The 19,498-nt window shown below is 42.5% G+C and overlaps 2 protein-coding genes across 3 annotated transcripts; one reads left to right on the forward strand and one right to left on the reverse strand.

Moving 5' to 3' along the window:
- Nucleotides 1–552: 552 nt before the first annotated feature.
- Nucleotides 553–7,873, reverse strand: LOC143484111 (uncharacterized). Of its 2 annotated transcripts, XR_013122549.1 has the most exons (3): nucleotides 7,726–7,873; nucleotides 1,146–7,397; nucleotides 553–817 (listed from the first exon to the last, which is right to left on the reverse strand). XR_013122549.1 is itself a non-coding variant. In XM_076982644.1 (2 exons), exon 2 carries the CDS (start codon nucleotides 7,283–7,285, stop codon nucleotides 1,364–1,366), a length of 5,922 nt encoding a protein of 1,973 aa, XP_076838759.1. In that variant the 5' UTR covers nucleotides 7,286–7,397; nucleotides 7,726–7,873; the 3' UTR covers nucleotides 787–1,363. The 2 variants fall into 2 exon arrangements, 1 of the variants encoding a protein (XP_076838759.1); XM_076982644.1 differs by having other exon boundaries at nucleotides 787–7,397.
- Nucleotides 7,874–11,860: 3,987 nt separating this feature from the next.
- Nucleotides 11,861–18,986, forward strand: atp1b1b (ATPase Na+/K+ transporting subunit beta 1b). Its single transcript, XM_076982661.1, has 6 exons — nucleotides 11,861–12,082; nucleotides 13,948–14,076; nucleotides 15,818–15,973; nucleotides 16,475–16,659; nucleotides 17,169–17,252; nucleotides 17,435–18,986. The coding sequence occupies exons 1-6, from the start codon at nucleotides 11,989–11,991 to the stop codon at nucleotides 17,693–17,695; spliced, it is 909 nt and encodes a 302-aa protein (XP_076838776.1). The 5' UTR covers nucleotides 11,861–11,988; the 3' UTR covers nucleotides 17,696–18,986.
- Nucleotides 18,987–19,498: the final 512 nt, after the last annotated feature.

The raw sequence follows: 19,498 nt of genomic DNA on the forward strand, positions 1-19,498 counted from the left end.
ATTCCACACTGCTCCTGAAATGGCATTATATGATCATTAATTTCTTCTTATCTGCAACCTACAAACCCATTGGTTTTATTACATCACAAATGTTGTTTTGTCTTTTTTTTAGGAGGGGGGGGGGGGGTATTTGTCATTGCAATAAAAGGAGATCCATTGACTTTTACACTTGAGAGAATCAAACCTAAGTGCACTTGTTGAGTCGTGGTGTTGTGTAATTTCTCTGGTACAGGGTAGTTTTTAGCTACAAGCCCATAAGTTAGTGGCAGGGTCCAGAGCCGGAGTGGCTAATCGGGAGATTCGGGAGGATTCCCGATGGGCCGGCTCATGTCAATCTCTAGTTTGGGCCGATTGGGAGGGAAAAATAATTTTGGGCCGGATTTGGGCATGAAACTCCCGGGCTGAAAAAGGGGCCCACTCCGGCCCTGGCAGGGTCAGTGTCAGTAACAGGTGAAATGATGGAGATAAGAGCATCCACCCCCACCTACATCCACCCACATCCACCCCCACCTGCTCTTCCGTCACATCCCACATGGACCTATTCAGAGAGATGTGTGTCTGCTGACTCATCTGTGGGATATATCACAGAGCTGTCACTCGGCTGTCTTATGTTGGGTTCTCTCCGGTGACAAAGAAGTCCATCTTTTGTCTCTGTAGTTCTGTTGTGAAAGGTGTGACAAAGTAGGAGAAAAGAAAAGGGGAGTCGTAACTGTACTGTTCTTAAAGCCAACAGCCAGCTAAACTCATCTCTTCAACGAATCCCCCAAGGAAGAGGCAGGTCTCGTAATAAGCGAGATTTATTGAAAAGACGGTAAAACTGAAATAAATACAAATACACCAGGTAAGTATAAATAATGTCTAAACATCAGGTATGTATTAAATAATAAGGTATTACAAATATCTGCACAGATAGATAGGCCAGGTAGGTAACTAAATGCTACATTTAGCTTAGCTAAAGTACTAATTAGGTCTGTCGTACCTTGCACAAGGAATTGCTAACATTAGCAGAGTCATGCATTACTAGCACTTAATAGCTGCTTTACAGTTTCCACATTAATTAACTTATTTCCTCACAAAATAAATAAACCATTTATTTACTCATTAATTTCTCCCTTTTACATATAAATCAACATAAATATACTTACTGGCAATGCCACACCAAAAGAGTAAGATAATTTTTCAGAGGAGCTGAGCTGATGTATGTCCTTGCCTTTAAACAACTAAAAGAAAATGGCTATTCCCCTGAACAGCAGTGACATCATACCTTATTGCTATGTCAAAATAAAAGCCCCCTTTCCCAAAATATATTCCCTGTGGCATCACACTCCCCGCCTGGCATCACTAGATGCCAAACCCCGTTAACCTAAACAGTCTCTGCCTCTAGGAGTAGGACTACGTCAGAGACAGGTCTCAGGTAAGTCTTTGGCGGATGATGCAATGTGACTTTGACATCCACTTTTCTGACAAGTCCATCATCACTTGGGAAGGTCTTCACAATCCTTCCAATGGACCACTCATTCCTCCTGGCTTGCTTATCTTTCAACAACACTATGTCTCCTTCCTTAAGATTCCGTTTCTTCGCATGCCACCTTTGCCTGGCTTGAAGTACACTCAAGTACTCCCGCCTCCATCTTGCCCAAAACGTCTCTGCCAAGGCCTGTACTCTTTTCCACTGATGCTTCAACAGACTGGCCTCTGAGCCGTCTGCAGGAGGAGCTGGTGGAGTACCACTCTTCTGCGTAAGCAGCATCGCAGGAGTAAGTATCAGTGGCGCTTCAGGATCTGAGGAGACTGGTATTAATGGCCTGGAGTTAATTATAGCGGTAACTTCAGCCATGAACGTGCACAGGACTTCATGAGTGACCTTTGACCTTCCAGCTTGGAGCAACATTGAATCCAGGATACGACGTGCTGTACCTATCATGCGCTCCCAGCTTCCACCCATGTTGGAGGCATGCGGCGGGTTGAAGACCCAGGTGCACTTCTGAGAGCACAGGTAAATATTCACACTTTCTTCCTCGGCTTCCATTGCAGCATTCAAGTTGGTGTTGGCACCCACAAAGTTGGTTCCTCGATCGGAACGTAACTGTCTCGCTGGTCCCCTTATTGCAAAAAACCTGCGGAGGGCATTAATACAGCTTGAGGCACTCATTGTCTCAGTCACTTCTATGTGAACTGCTCTCGTAGACATGCATGTGAACAGTACTGCCCATCTCTTACTGTTGACACTACCGCCTCGGGTTCGTCGGGTGATGATCTCCCAGGGTCCGAAGACGTCTAACCCTACGTAGGTAAATGGAGGTTCCTGCTTTAAGCGCTCTTGAGGAAGGTCCGCCATTTGCTGTTGTTCCAATTTGCCACGTAACCGCCTGCATATTACACACTTGAACACCAGGCTAGAGATGGCTCGCTTGGCTCCTACTATCCATAGACCACTTGCGCGCACTGCTCCTTCAGTGAAGTGCCTTCCTTGGTGTTGCACTCTGAAGTGGTGGTGACGAATGAGCAATGTGGTGACATGATGCTTGCCAGGAATCAGGAGTGGGTGAGTCTCATCAGTTAGCAAGTTCGAGCGAGAGATTCGGCCTCCAACGCGTAGCAGACCTTCTGCATCTAACACAGGGTGAAGCTTCTTCAGAGGACTCTGTGCAGGTAAGTCTCGCCCCTGCTGGATGCATTTGATCTCATCTGCGTACACCTCATGTTGTACAGTTTTGATGATGATGCGCTCTGTGGCAGTAAGCTCTGAAGATGTTATTCCTTTCTTGCAGAGATGCCATCCATTACATCCTGTGTCAGGTGCTGGGTTTTGGAAACTTTGGGCTATGTGCCTTAGACGCGTTACAGCTCTTGTCAGACGCTCCCAGGATGAAAACTTCTCAAAGCGTTGCGAGTCCAGCTGAGTCCCTGCAACCTTGGTCAGAAAAGTTGCAGGACGAAGTTCAGGGTCTGCACCTGGATCGATCAACTGAAAGTCACTGTCAGGTGATGAAGAACTGTGTGGCTGTAGCAAGAACTTAGGTCCAGTAAGCCAATTGGTTACTTGCAGCTGGCTTACAGACACTGACCTTGTGGCATGGTCTGCTGGGTTGTTCTTGGTGGCAACATACTGCCACTGATTAGGGTGACTGGACTGCCAGATCCGGTGTACGCGATTACTAACAAACACATAAAACCTTCTGGACCTGTTGTGGATGTAACCCAATACCACCTTACTGTCAGTAAAGAATGTGATCTTGTCCAGTGCTTGGCCTAGTTCTTCTTTGACCTGGTCTGCAATCTCTGTAGCTAACACCGCTGCACAAAGCTCAAGTCTGGGAATGGTGAGCTCAGCCAGAGGTGCAAGCTTGGACTTGCCTAACACAAAGCTTACTTCTGTGTGGCCATTCTCATCCTCTACCTTGAGGTAAGCCACCGCTGCTATCGCCTTCACTGAAGCATCTGAGAAGACGCATAACTCTGTGCACTTTGCTGTTGTTACTGGGAAGGAAGCATAAGTGCGAGGGATGTTCAGCTGATTCAGCTCCTGCAGAGATTCCTGCCATCTCTGCCACTTAAGGAACTTCTCACCAGGTAATGGCGTATCCCAGTCTGTCCCCTGGGACACTAGTTCTCTCAGTAGAAACCTGCCTTGAATTGTCACAGGTGCTAAGAATCCGAGTGGATCAAATAGGCTATTAATTGTGGACAGAACGCCTCTGCGTGTAAAAGGCTTCTGAGACACAGGAATGGTGAACGTGATAGTGTCCTTAGTCATGTCCCAGGCAACACCTAGACTGCGTTGGACAGGTAAGTCATCAACAGCAAGATCTAGAGCCTTAATACTCTTGGCCCGATCGTCTGCGGGAAAGGCTTCCATAACCTCTGTTTTGTTGGAGGCAATCTTGTGAAGCTTGATGTTGTAACCTTTCAGCAACTGCTGAGCTCGCATCAACACGTCCACTGCTTCGGCCTCTGAGGGAAAAGACCGGAGGACATCGTCGACGTAGAAGTCAGTCTTGATGAACTCACAGACGTCGCTGCCAAAGTCCTTTTCTCCCTCTTGAGCTGATCTTCTCAACCCATAGGTTGCGACTGCCGGTGACGGGCTATTCCCGAACACGTGAACGGTCATGCGGTAGTCCACTACTTCATTCTCAGGGTTGTTGTCCTTGAACCACAGAAAACGTAATACATCCCTGTGTTCGTCCTTCACATAGAAGCAGTAGAACATCTGTTTGATGTCTGCGGTAACTGCTACCAGGTCTTTCCGGAATCTGAGAAGGACTCCGAGAAGGCTATTGTTGAGGTTGGGACCCTGAAGCAAGACGTCATTCAGGGACAGTCCCTCAAAGCTAGCACTTGAGTCGAACACGACCCGGATCTTCCCGGGCTTCTGGGGATGGTACACCCCGAAGATAGGAAGGTACCAAGTTTCCTTTTCATCTACTAAAGGTGGCGCCCGCTCTGCATGGTGGTTATCCAGAACCCCCTGCATGAACTCGATGAAGTCTTTCTTCATGTTGGGTCGTCTCTGGAAGTTACGTTGCAGTGACATAAAGCGTTCGTAGGCATACCGCTTGTTGTTAGGGAGTTGTTTTCTTGGAGTCCGAAATGGCAGTGGGGCTATCCAGCTTCCGCTGTTATCCCTGACGAACTCCTTGTCCATCAGCTGTAGGAACGTCAGATCATCAATAGATGGTGATAGATGATTGTCCTTGTCAGACCTCAAGAAGACTGTTCTGCCCAGGTGGTCCTCTTGTCGCACTGTAGCACATGACCAAGGAATATCTTGCTTGAAGCTCTGACTCAAGTCTTCCTTGACTTTGACAACATTCAGACAAGGATTCATGCAGCTTGGACGACCGTTTTCCATGAAGCATGTCTTGAACGTGTTTACAGTTTTCGGCGAGTGAGCTCCACTCAAACAGACATCGCCGACAATCACCCACCCAAGGTCGTGCTTCTGGGCGAAGGGTGCGCTTGGTGGGCCATTGTGTTGCTGACGCACCTTGTGGACCTGGAGTATGTCCCGTCCTAACAGCAGCCAAATCTCTGCGGAGTCATCCAGAGCAGGTATCCTGTCAGCAATGCGCTGCATGTGGCTGTGGTGGTATGCTGCCTCTGGAATGGGAATTTCTGCTCTACTGTTAGGGACGTTGTTACACTCTATCAGAGTAGGAAGAGGAATGCTCAATTCTCCTGTGAGTGGTTCGACCACATAGCCATGGGCCCTCCTTCCTGTGACATTTCTGGCTCCTGCACATGTTGTGAGGATGTATGGCAATGATGGCCCTTTAATGTGGAAAGCGTCAAAGAACTCCGTCTTGGCTAAGGAAACATTGCTTTGATCATCTAAGATCACGTACATCCTTTTCATCTTGTCACGATGACCTTGCGGATATACGTTAACTAGGCATATCTTTGAACAAGACTTGCCTTTGAAGCCCTGACCACACACCTGGGTGCACATGGTCGTTGCGGTTGAGCTTGGTGCATCGTCAGACTGCTCATATGCATCATTTGACTCCCCGCCATGGTCTTTGGAGGGCCTCTGCACCCTAGGTCCCTTGGGAGTAGGCCCTGGATGCAGTGCGGCAAGGTGTTTCTCACTGTTGCATTCCGCACACTTTATGGCAACATCACAGTACTTGGCCATGTGTGAGACTGACGCACAGCAGCGGAAACATACACCGTTGTCCTTCAGGAACTTCTTCCTGTCTTCAAGTAGCATAGCTCTGAAGCTCTTGCATTTTCTTAGTGGATGGGGTTTCTTGTGTATCGGGCAATGTACATTTGGGTCCACTGTTTGGTTTGTTCCACTCTCTGTTGTTTCCTTGGAAACATTGGTCTTGTGCACTGTAACTTGGTTTTTGTTATAGAGGTTTCCTGTCTTTTCCTTTTTCAAGGTAGGTGCAGTGGAGCTGCAGGTGTTGAAGCTCGGGTCATTTCTTGCCTTAGCCTCCCTTCTGATAAACTCAGAGAACACTACAAATGGTGGAAATGCAACCCTTTTGTCTTCCTTGTACTTTGACCCAAATGTCATCCATTTCTCTTGCAGATAGAACGGCAACTTTTCCACAATGGGAGCGACTCCTCTTGCAGTGTCCAGGTATGCTAAGCCCTGAAGGTACCTGTCTTGTTTTGTGGCTTCAAGTTCTAGCACCAAGTCTGCGAGCTCACTAAGCCTATGGTTGTCCCGGTTGGAAATCTTGGGAAAGTTATCCAGTTTAGTGAACAGTGCCTTCTCAATGGCTTCTGGAGCTCCATATCGTTCCTCCAGCCTGGTCCAGATCAGTCTAAGAGCAGTAGATGGGTGGCCGATACTAACCGATTTCATCCTGCGTGCTAACTGACTTGACTCAGGGCCTAACCATTTAATGAGCAGGTCAACTTCATCGTTAGCTGATATATCTAAATCCTGTAACACGCTGGTGAATGTTGCCTTCCAACTGAGATAGTTTTCGGGTTGATCATTGAAACGACTCAGTCCACTTGTTACCAGTTGACTCCTTATTAGAAACTTAGCTATGTCTGATATGTTGCCGTTTACGTTCTGGCTGGGCGTGTGGTGTGGGGAATAAGGACTGACCTCTGGTTCTCTTTTGAATTGAAGCTGATCCATTCCTTGTGAGTATTGGTTAACCTGTGACACACGTTGCTCTCTATCCATCCGCTGTGATACAGGAGACTGCATATGTGGCTGCCGTGGGCCGAAACATTGCTGCATCCCATTGTCTGGAGGGGGACTCGGTTGTGCTGGAATGGAAGCATTGTGCCCCAGAACGTGTGTCGGTTGGGCAGGTAGTTGTGGTGCTTGAGGGGTTAAATCTAATTCTTCTTCATAATGGCTATGTTCTATGTGAGTGTGGTTAGCAACATATTCACTGACTTTCTCTTGCACATTCTGTTCTTTGGGTAACGACTCAAAACTTGCCAAGCTACCACGATAGCTTCCTTCAGCAGCAGCGGCTTCCATGACAAGAGCTTTGGCAATAGCTGCATCTGCGTCTCTGTCTTGATGGAGTGCATCCAATTCAGCTTCAAGGCGGGCCTTCTCAATTTTTAGTTCTTTTTCTTTCCTACTGTAGGCTGCTCTAGCCTTAGCTGCTTCAGCATCTGCCCGTGCCTGCGCAGCTGCTATGCTTATCTGTGAAGCCCGTGAGCTTTTAGTTCGGTGAGAGCCGGATACATGGGATCTAACTATCAAGGACTGTTCATCAGCGTCCTTTAGTTGTACTTCTTGCACAGAAAGCTGCTGCATAACCTCTTTATCTTCCTCCATCTTCTGATGAGAGGCTGCCATTTTACTGTACTGTTCTTAAAGCCAACAGCCAGCTAAACTCATCTCTTCAACGAATCCCCCAAGGAAGAGGCAGGTCTCGTAATAAGCGAGATTTATTGAAAAGACGGTAAAACTGAAATAAATACAAATACACCAGGTAAGTATAAATAATGTCTAAACATCAGGTATGTATTAAATAATAAGGTATTACAAATATCTGCACAGATAGATAGGCCAGGTAGGTAACTAAATGCTACATTTAGCTTAGCTAAAGTACTAATTAGGTCTGTCGTACCTTGCACAAGGAATTGCTAACATTAGCAGAGTCATGCATTACTAGCACTTAATAGCTGCTTTACAGTTTCCACATTAATTAACTTATTTCCTCACAAAATAAATAAACCATTTATTTACTCATTAATTTCTCCCTTTTACATATAAATCAACATAAATATACTTACTGGCAATGCCACACCAAAAGAGTAAGATAATTTTTCAGAGGAGCTGAGCTGATGTATGTCCTTGCCTTTAAACAACTAAAAGAAAATGGCTATTCCCCTGAACAGCAGTGACATCATACCTTATTGCTATGTCAAAATAAAAGCCCCCTTTCCCAAAATATATTCCCTGTGGCATCACAGTAACATTAAACTTATTTCAAAAACACAATGATGACTTCATGCGGGGAAACAGAAGGAGTTTAATGTGATTTTACCACCACACACCTTTACTTCATCTACCGGACAGACTCAGACTAGCACACAGTCTACAACCAAACGTCTCAGCCGCAAACGCCTCTCTCTCTCTCTCTCTCTCTCTCTCTCTCTCTCTGCACAGGCACATTCTGTTAGAAATCATTACAAATGTGTAAATTTATTTACTGAAATTCTAATGCACTTTTGCTTTTCCAGAATCCTTAATGCAGTTGCCATATGTCAGCCTGAATAACTTCCTTCATCAAATAACTTTGCTAGTCATTGTTGTCCTGTTTGCATCGTAAATATTAGCTTGGCTATCTACGTCAGCTCCAGGAGGCTGCAAACCACTTTGCTAACAATCTCAGGTCTTATTTGGATCTGCAGTAACACACAGTGTGATTGAAGAATCCAGAAAGCCCAGACTCCATTAGCATGCGGAATTTGTAGAGGTCAGGCCTTCTAGCACAAAGTAGAAACCACCTGAGCTTGAGTAGGCGTAGATCTAAAGGGACAAAAGTGGAGCAGCCCATTGTCAGGACTAATCGTTGCCATTGTTCTTGAGTTATTACCAAGCAGCAGCTGCTGATGGCCATGAGACATGAGACAGGTCTCGTTTGGAGGATTTGCCACCGTTTGGGGGTTTCCCACCAGTCTGGCCAAAACCTCTTCGATCCACCATAGTATTTACTGCGTAGTACGGTGGTACGATTTCCAGGATAGTGTACTGCACATGCGCATGGGAGTGTGGGTGCTGTAGAGAGAGTCTGAGAATCTGATTGATGACATTAAGATGCGTTAACTCCTATCCGCTAGCCCACCTGAAGCTCTCCTTCATGTTTGGCTTGGTGAAGATACGTTTATTTCTCCCTCTCCTTCTTTCCCACATACACTGTTTTACATCACAGGAGTTGAAGCAAGGCTTTGCTGTAAGTTTATAGTCTCCTTGAGTTTTTAAACATGCTGTCCTTCATTGTGGCAGACATAATAAGTAACAAGAACAATTGGGTATTCAAAATGTGCCGTAGGTTTAGTGTGTGCTGTCATTTACTGTCTAGTTCTTCTCCAATTTTACATTGTTGGGCAAATGGTTGAGTAGCTAAAGCAGATCGTTTACTGACCAGTTGATCTGGAAGACAATTTAATCAATTTACATTTCCTATATTTTTCGTTGAACACATTGCCATGTTTGGATGCAACATCATGTAGTTAACACTGCTTATTTTTTTACTGGCTTGAAAATGCCCCATTCTAACTATACAATGCTCATCAAGTTCGTCCCTAGTATTTCTGATCTTGGGTTATGAATGGCCAAAACACTCACTGACTTAAATTAATACCCACCTCATCTGGGCCCAAAATGTGCTCATTCTCTCACCAGGGCTGCCAGCTTGTATATAGTGACTGGAGTGAAGTTTTCAGTGTAACATGCTTCATTATTATACTGCTTCAAATGCTCAATTGAAAGACAGTTCATAGTGATTAAAATATATAGTCTATGCTGCAGTAAAGATAAAGGGAGGACCTTTATTTGTATTCTGATGTGTAAAGGTGATTACAATATACTGTAGGGCTGCTGTCATACGTACCTGTCTATAGGATCCTGAAAACTGGTGAAATCTCCACCTGACGTACTGGAACTTTTCAAACTGTAAAAGTGATGCCCCTGACATGCTAAAAAAAATAACCAATAACCTCCCAAATAGGCTACCATATGACCCAGATGGATGCCATTATGCAGTTAGTACAAAAATAGTCGCTTCTGAGTGTGTAGTTTGATTGGCCGAGGTGTCTATGCACAGCATGAGAGCTTGAAAAATGACCCCATATTGGGAGTTCCAGGCTAAAACTGTGGCTACCTGGCACCGCAGCCCTCATCCCAATCATCTGAGCACATCTGCCCAGGGTTGTGACTTCATGGAGGAGAAAGCAGAGTTAAGGGTGGGGAGATGGCCTTTTGACGCCGTGATGCTTGTGCGTGTCCAGTTGTTCAGCTTCACTGTGCTTACAGATGGACTGACAGTTTGTACCTGTAAATCTGCGGCTGCATCCTGGCCCCATGAGCTTTCGGTTGTTGTTGGCAGTGCCTTTGGTTAAACCCCTTTACTGCTGAAATGCATTAATCCTTGAGCTTGCTACATGATGAACTTGAGGTTTAGATTACAAATAATTACTCTAACGATTTGTCTAGTGGTACATTTTAGGTCATTTTCGTCTTTGGTCAAACCTATTTTAATGCTATTTTAATGATATTTTAAGTGCATTTGTCTTGGAGCTTGTTACCTGATGAAATTGAAGTTTAAGTTACAGGGACTGGACGTTTCTATCACATGCTTCCAGTGCTATGGCTTTGTTAAGTGTGAACTCAACTCTGCTTGTGTTTGTTCTGTTTTGTACCAAATCATGACTCGTGCTTTAGTTCAGTGGTGAACAGTGGTACCATGGTGCACTATATGAGCAACATGATATAGCCCCCGCCAGCCCTAGAGTATGGCTCACATCCAGACACACTCTTGTAAATGTGGTTTTAACTTAAAAGTAGTTAACTACCTTGCAATATTGATGCTGCCTCTTGCCAAAGACATAAAAGACAAAAATGCATCTACTTATATGGGTTATACCATTTTATTTTTCTGTTATGCCTAATGTTGTTTACATTTCACATAGTCTACATAGTCCCTTTGTGATGAAATCTTGCATATGTTTCATCAAACCTAGGATTAGCATTACTTAAATGTCTACACTTTACTGGCTTGGGCTCTGAAATGCTCCCCCACCTGTTCAACAGTAAAAACACAGTATGTGTCTGGGAAACTTTAAACTAAAATATAAAACTTACATGTATTTGCCATAATGCCATTTTTAACTGCATTTGCATACTTCAAAGATGTCAGCAGCTGCCCTTGCCTGGGTATGTCCCTGTGGTAGTAGTGGTTTTAAAATAAGCAGACTTGTATCTTGCATCTTGTAAAAAACACATGTATGTACCAATGTACCAACATTATGTTCACTGTATGCCCATTAACAATAAATAAATAAAAACGTTTTTTTTACATCAGGCCAAAGCTTTTGATTGGGCAATAAGCTTTTCTCATGCAGTCTATGTAATTTAGATTTAGGAGTATTCTGTGAACAATAACTTGAAATGGCACTGTGCAGTTTGTTTCTTTCTTTACTAACATATTTTAACAGTTTGTAACAAGTGTAGATAAGATATTTTGCTCGTTAAACACAAATGTGTAATTATGTTGACAAAACAGAATCAATTTTCAGAATCAATACAAAGTGTTACGTTTCTATCATTCATTTTACTCCAAAGCCAGACATTATAAACTAATAATGTCACTAGACATCACAAAGTAACAGTCGAATAGTTGTATTAACACCAGCAATTAACGCTAATGTCACGGTTACACAAAATGTTCAAACATAAAAAACATAAAATATAGGCTAGTTGTCTCATTAGTAAGACACATAGGCCTATATAGGAAGGTTACAACTACAGAAACAATTGAATTCAAGGCAGATCAAATTAACTCCTGATTATTCCTAATGGCTGTCCAGACAGATCATGTAAATGTAGACTCAACTGTCATTGAATTAAAAGGGACTGTTATTTCCTATAGCGAGTATTCTCTCGGCGTAGCATCATCACACCAAATCATGATTCTCCTCTTTATAATTATTGCATTACGTCATAAAGCATGACATACCTTAACCGCGCGCCACTTAAGAAGATGGATTTGCGTCTCATCTATGACGCCGCACAATAGTGAAACGCCCCCCTCGCCACGAGCGCGTTACGTGGAAGGGCTGTTTGTTTGTGATTTGCTGAAGGGCTCTTGGGTGGAGTCTGGGGGATCTGTGGGCGTGCCTGCGTGATGCCAGGGATATATTGCATGGGGCACCTTGCAAAGAGCCGGGTGCTGCTTCATGCTTTGGGGTGAACGGTGCTCCGTGGAAGGACGTGCAAGGAGTGAGCCAGGCAGCTCGCGCTAAACGAAGATAAATTAAAAGCCCCCCCAAAAAATGCCAGCCCAAAATAAAGACCAGGGAGGGTGGAAGAAGTACTTATGGAATTCAGAAACGGGGGAATGTCTCGGACGCACTGGCGGTAGTTGGGGTAGGTATATATTTAATGGCAAGCAGAGATTATTTTTTTATTCACTTTCCTAATTTGGTAATCGCTGTTACTTAATCTACGTAATCTATAGGGAGTTGACCGCCTCACGTCATCCCTGAAGGTGCACGCTGTCTCGCGTCTAGTCACGATGCAACCTGTTAGATTTGACTTTGCAGCAAACGTTTCACGGACTTGCACGGTCAGTGGTGATCGAAATTATGCTTAAAGCGTTGTGAAAAAAAAAGATTTAACTGAATTCGTGAATGTCGTGCAGGGTTTCTTTATAGACTACATTAACATTTATAGTCTGCGCTGTAGTTTGTCAGCAGCATCACGTGTAACCCCTTCGGTTCACCTCACGCCACAGATTATTCCGTCTGTTATCGGTTTTTCGAGATCTACGGATATAATGATAAATAAACATTGTTAATTTGATCCATTTTGCAAAATTTGCGTTTTGTGCGCTATACAGATAGGGCGAAAAGGCCATCGGAAGGACAGCAAAAGGCTGGTCCAGACTACTGATCACAGTGATGGAGAACAGTTAGACGTGATTTTTAAAAGTGGTCTAAATGCCTAAATTGCTCACAAAACATGAGTTTCTTGGATTATTACATTAGACATAAAAAACGTGACCCCCTTGAATGTTAGCCGTATCGGTTAAGGTAAATCTTTTCAGCCTATTTGGGGAGCGGACACGTCACCTATGTTTTACAAGGAAACAATTGCAAATATACTTTATGTCAATAAATGTGAATATTATTTATTAGTAAGATGCTCTCCATTGAAAGGGTTAAAAATGCATCATTGTCCAAGGTGGTTCAAGGTCACAGGCCTAGTCTTTTGGGTCTTAGAAATGACATTGCCCGTCTAACGTTTCACAGCATGTTGATCCGAAGCCGACCGAGCCAACAATAGCAGCCTATTGATTATGTTACGTTTGCCACTGGGAGGCAACCATCAAAAGCAAAGGTGGTCCCGTCACTCTCATACCAGTTAATTTCTATGACTGACTGTATAGGTGTGTATAAAAATATATATATATTTGTGTTAATTAGTATTAATTATTAATATCAAGTATTCGCATATATATATATATATATATATATATATATATATATATATATATATATATATATATATATATATATATATATATATATATATATATATATATATATATATTTGCCGCAGTTTCTGATTAAGATGCATGGTGTCGATAACTCTTAGGTGGTTCACTGAATGTCAGAAAGAATACAATTGCAGTGATCCACAAGATTCACAAAGAGCAAAGTTCACATTTATCACTTAGTGTAAGCCACTGTATAGTTCTTGCACATGCACTTTCAATCAGGGCACTCTGGTTTTTGTGATAAAGGTTGCTACTTATAGTCATGACCCCTGTGGAGGACATGCTGAGGGCCGCAGACTGCTCTGGCTTGTGTTGCAGTGTTATAAAACTTCTATCCAGCCATAGCATATTATAGAACATCAACAATGTGTATTATAAAAACCCATGCCAGTCTAAAGCAAATCAAACAATAAAAAACAATTTGACTATATGTTATGTTATATGTTTTATATTAAAGCTGCGATATTCAAATGACAGAGATGCTAGACAGTTCTGTATTACATCCATTCAAGCTGGCCTGTCATGGGAGGTTATAAATGGTAGTAATAATAGTGATAATCATTTTAAATAGTTTTCCGCTGTTTCTTTTTCGCATCCCAAATAGGCACTTACATTGTTGAAAGGGCAGATTGAAGTGAAAACTGATCATATCATCCACAGATTCAGCGAACAGGCTTTTCTATTGTGTGTCCTGTCAGGCTTCCTAATGGGCTGTCCCTGTGTGTCCTTGCAGCAAAGATCATTTTGTTCTTCATCGTCTTCTACGGCTTCTTAGCTGGGATATTCGTCGGCACCATCCAAGCTCTTCTTCTCACCATAAGCCGTTATAAACCCACCTGGCAAGACAGGATTGTTCCTCCAGGTATACGCGTCCGGCAACTGCTGCTCCCCAGATTTCTCTCCATGTTATCATGCAGGAAAATGGCTGTACGCTCACCACACTGCTGTTACAAAACACTGCACTCACACACCACAGGCTGCAGGTGTTTTAGAAAGAAAGGTGTATGTGTAAATCTCCCTGACGTCCATGCATGGAGCATGACAGGAAGGAGTCATGAGACTGAAAGCTGCAGTGGCACGGGGGGGGGGGGGGGGACACGGTTTGTTCCATTACGGGGGTTCCGTCACTTCGTTTGTGGAGATAGTTTCATCCTTTGTGACATCACATCACGTGACATCATCCTATTAGCCGCATTAGCGTCAGGTAGTTCTGCTGTGAGTGACCTCAAGTGCAGCATTTTTTGTTTGTTTGTTTGTTCGTGACTTCGTTTATTTTGGCTAATGCTATTGTAGCTATTGTGCTACTGTGGGGTAGCTCAATATTAATGTGTTGTCGCTTTAGAGTATTGAGTAATTTTTTTGAATATTGAGTTGCCTATTAATGCTAATGTGTTGTCACCATGGATGTGTGTGCCTGAGAGTTTGGATTCTTTAAGGCAATGTGAATTTGATAAGCGGTTGAATTGAATGCAGCAACACTCTTTGTCCCCAGCACATTTCAAAACATGCGTCCACTGAAAAGAAATCAGCAATTAGACTGAAAAGGAAGAGCTTCACAATAGGTCTTATTGCTGCTTCTGTCCAGCGTTAAACAAAACTATTGGCACTATGGTATAACATGTATTTGTTGTGCAATTGTTTTCTGTTTATTTTGAGTAAAAGTCATGTTTTTGGTTTCACAACTGTCGGTTGTGCCGTGTTTATCTTGGCAAGGCAACATATAAGCACAAGCATGTTCTAATTCTTATGTTTAATTTTATTGACTTATTATTGATAGAGGAAACACTAACATTTTCAGAGTAGTGAAAGTGGTGAGGACAAAATACAACTTTTTAGAAAATGGTGGGAGCATGGTGGGGACATGTCCCGAGGATAAGTTGCAGTGGTTGTTAACACTTAAGAAAAACCAATCTTTTTTTTTTTTTTGGCAATATTTACGTGTTTTATTACTTACTTTATATCATGTCTTTTCTTAGTTGTGTTGTAATTTAATGCTTTTGTGCTAATACGTTTTGCTTGCTTCAGAGTTGCTGCACTATTGTGACTCCGAGTCACTGCAGGGTGGGTAGATACCATACTGGTCATAAGTATGGTAAAGTTTAGTCGAAGTTTAGCCCGTCAGTAACTGATGTGGAACAGAGGTTTTGGTCTTTTGATCCAACAGTGTACAGGGTGTTGGTGCAATGCCTCATGTTTGGTGGCTACAGAGATTTGATGTAGTTTGTTTAATGAAGGATGTACCTGAATGATCACTGCAATCTTCAATGTTGCCCGTATTTAATCCATTCAGGCTCTGTACAGACACACAAAGTCCTCCCTTTGAGTTCCAGGGGAAGGATGTGGTCTGCTGTAAAATTCGTGCTAATATTGCAATCACGTTTTAAACCAAAATCGAAAGACCCACCTACATGAAGCATTGCATAGTGTCAACTTTTATACAGCATCATACGTGCCTTGTGTTTACCTGTTTTGGTTTTTTTTTTCTTGAATCTGAAGTTCTAACACACTTAGTCACAGTGTGTCTGTTTCTGTGTCTGTCTGTCCATCAGAATGTTTCTGATCATTTCTGATGTTTTTACCTGTTTTGCATTACTGGTGTGTAGGACTCACCCATCACCCTCGTCTAGATAAAACGGAGTTAACCTACACCGTTAATGATGCGGGGACATACAACACCTTCACAGAGAGCATGAGAAATTTCCTGAAAAAGTACAACGATGAAGACCAACGTGACCAGTCTTTATTTGATGACTGTGGAGGTGTGGAACTTGCTATAGATGTTTAACTGTTTTAATTGCTTTATTCACTATTTCTAATCTATATAGTTGCATGCTGTAGACCATCTATGAAAAACCTGTAGACTACCTGTAGGAGGCATTTGTCTGTGTTTGATTTTAATCAGTACTTCAGGCACTGCAAACTGTTGAGGTGTAAACGTGTTTCCGATTCACAGCAACCTATTATTACCATTGACATCCAGATTCACAACCACCTGAAGCTGCCACGTAGTGGATTAAGAAATGGGCTTGTGGTCTGATATAGTTTAATGCTTCATTTTTGTAATCTTTTTTGACCATATAGTGAACACAGACTGAAATTGATCTAGATCCATAGATCTAAATGAAAGGCGATTTTAGCTGGTAGTGCCTTGTCACAGCGAGGACAAAGTGCCTGAATAGTGTTTTACTTATGTATTTATTTTTGGTCATGGCTTGTTTGTCATGTTGTTGACTTGAGCCTTTGCATCCACATGTTCTCAGAGCAACCCGATGTCTATAAGGACAGGGGAGCCCTGGAGTCTGAGATAGGCATTAGAAAGGCCTGTCGATTCTCACGGTCATGGCTCGGCCCCTGCTCGGGCATCGAGGACCAGGAGTTTGGCTTCCCCGACGGGAAACCGTGCCTGATCGTCAAACTCAACAGGATCCTGAATTTCCTACCAAAGGTAGGTCTGAAATGTTACTGAATGTTCCCGTGCAATTTGTACGAGAGCGTTTGGAATGTCTTTGTAAATGTTTGTATTTCATAAGATCATTTATATATTCTGGCAGATACAGGACTCGGTAGAACTGATGTTTAAATCTCCTTCAATTCATAACTTAATTCAGTTTGAATGCATTGCCTAATGCACACTACTCACTGAAGCACGTCTACAGAGACGTTAAATGAGTCAATTAGATGCATTGGCTGCCTTGATTATACATTACAGCAAGGACACACAATGTCCTTTATGGAAAAAAAACACTTATTCGAGAACTAATATCTTTCACGTGCTAAATGTGAATGACTTGCAGACCAGGTATCTGTTATGGCCTAAAACTATTAAAAACACAGATACATTTACCACACATTACCACACATTTTATATACTGCATCTATGGCCCATTGGTTTATAAGTGCTGGATTCATTGCTGTACCTGTTTTTCTATACCTGCATCCATACATGTTTTCCAGCCATTACAGTCCAATGACAGTGTTCCAGATGAAGCCCAGCACAAGGTCCAACCCAATATGATTCCTCTCTACTGCACTAATAAGGTAAATATGATGCCTTTGAACCTGATGCACTGGCGAATCACACATCACCATCAACCCACAAAGAAAGCATTCATACATACTAACAACACAAAGCTCAGTTTTCATCCAGACGAATATCATAAAGCTTATCGTAATTGGCTAAACGGTCTCACCCAGTGCTCTTATTTCTCAAACGTTTGTAGAAAGAGGAAGATGCTGGTAAACTGGGAGAGGTGAGATATTTTGGGTTTGGGGGAGGCTTCCCTCTCCAGTATTACCCGTACTACGGTAAGCTTCTGCATGAGCACTACCTACAGCCTCTGGTGGCCATCCAGTTTTTTAACATAACCGTGAACTCTGAGATTCGCATCGAATGCAAAGCGTATGGGGAGAACATTGGATACAGCGAAAAGGACCGCTACCAAGGACGTTTTGAGGTTAAAATGAAGATCAACAAGTATTGACCACCGCCACAAGGACACTATTGTTCCTCGCTCACAGTTATAAGACAAACTAAGGACCATTTTCTGACTTGAGATACACTGCACTGGACACGACTTCGCCGTTGGGTCCTCCACCGTTGGTCTCTCGCTGAAAAATATGTATTCATTTGTCAGTATTCAAGTGTCTCATGTCAGAAAGTGACCTTGGATAGAAAATCAAATGGTTTCAAAAACTAGGGTTATCTGTGCCTAATGTTATATGTGTGCTCTAACGCAAGCTTCTCTGCTTCTGTATACACTTAGAATGTACTGCCTGGAGGACTAGCCATAGCATAGACTATGCTAAAAAAGAAAGAAAAGTCCATTATTTAAGGGGCGTATTCTTTTACTGCAAATGAACAATTCCACTACAAATGTAGTCAGCTCTGTTTCGTCCCTCTATTACTGTATCCGCCTTGTCGTCCTCTTCCATTTTAACACTGCATGGTAGTGGTATATGTAGGTTGTTCTAAGCCAAAACAGATGTGATCTGGCTTTAGTTGTCAGCAGTGCATTTATGTATGTATTACTACTCACTGTTAATAAAGACGTGTATTATTTGTTATGGGGGGGGTTATGTTGAGATGTTAACTTTACTTTTTTTAAGGAATTGTAACATTTCTGCATTTGTTTATTTTTATTATTTTGAATTATGTCAATGGAAAAGAATAACGCTTGTTTTTGAATTTTTGTCTTTGAAAGTATGTAGATATTGCCTTTAATCTTAATCTTGTCTTCCCTGAGTTTGAAGTACTGGTACTAAATGTCTTATGTTTATTTTAATGTTGGTTTGTTTGTTTGTTGTTTTGGTTGTATGGTTGTTTGTTTCTTGCCTTTGCTTTTATTGAAGACATCACATGGTGCGGTGTCTAACAAAAGAATGGTTAACTATAAATGAGGAGATACAGCTTTATAACTGCACATTATTATTATTATTATTGCAGGAAAATATTGTGTGCAATAATGACAAAACCTTTATGAAGATATTAGAATTATCAAAAGCATTCCAATGCCCCGTTCTGTAGAATGTTTTGTAGATCTGAGCAGTTAATGTCTACCATCAGACATCTGGCAAGTTACACAAGTCCCTTTAACGCACATGCTGAAACTAGTCTTAGCTTGGTTTCCCAAAAACACAGCATAAAGATCATTCTTAGATGATGGAGCAGCTATCACTGTAAACACTCCAGAGGTTAAGGAGATCTGCTTTTGGGAAACAAGTCCTGGGACAATTGCCTAAAATAAGAATAAAATTTAAAAATATTAAAGAAACAACATAAAGGTATTCTGTGTTTATGTTGCCATCTGAGAACAGAAGAGAGTTGGTTTACTGTTCATATTCATATGGTGGTATATGACTCCACAGAAGTAGCGATCAGTGCTTACATACACACATGGACATAGTGGATGTGAGAACTTCCACACTGGAATACTTTTCCTTCAGCATGTTTGGTTTGTTCCTTAGTGAAAGGGCTTTTTTTTAGGACTTGCACAGAAAGAAAGACACAGAAAGATTGCAAAAAGAAGAACGTCTTGTCATTTGATCACATGGAATATCAGGAGAATAACTGGGCAGCTAACATGTGGACAGCTCGCTGGTTAGTACGTTTGCTTCTCAGTACTGGGGTTTAGTATGTGACCCTATCTGGTGGACTTTCTCTGTTCTCCATGTGTCTATATGGGTCTCCTCCCAAAGTCCTAAAACATTGCAGTTGGGTCAGTCGGTGCCTCTAAACCTCTAGTATGAACTGGTGTGAGTGCCAGTATGTCTGCACAGCCACTCTG

Source organism: Brachyhypopomus gauderio, chromosome 20 (assembly GCF_052324685.1).
Source record: "Brachyhypopomus gauderio isolate BG-103 chromosome 20, BGAUD_0.2, whole genome shotgun sequence".
Taxonomy (NCBI): domain Eukaryota; kingdom Metazoa; phylum Chordata; class Actinopteri; order Gymnotiformes; family Hypopomidae; genus Brachyhypopomus; species Brachyhypopomus gauderio.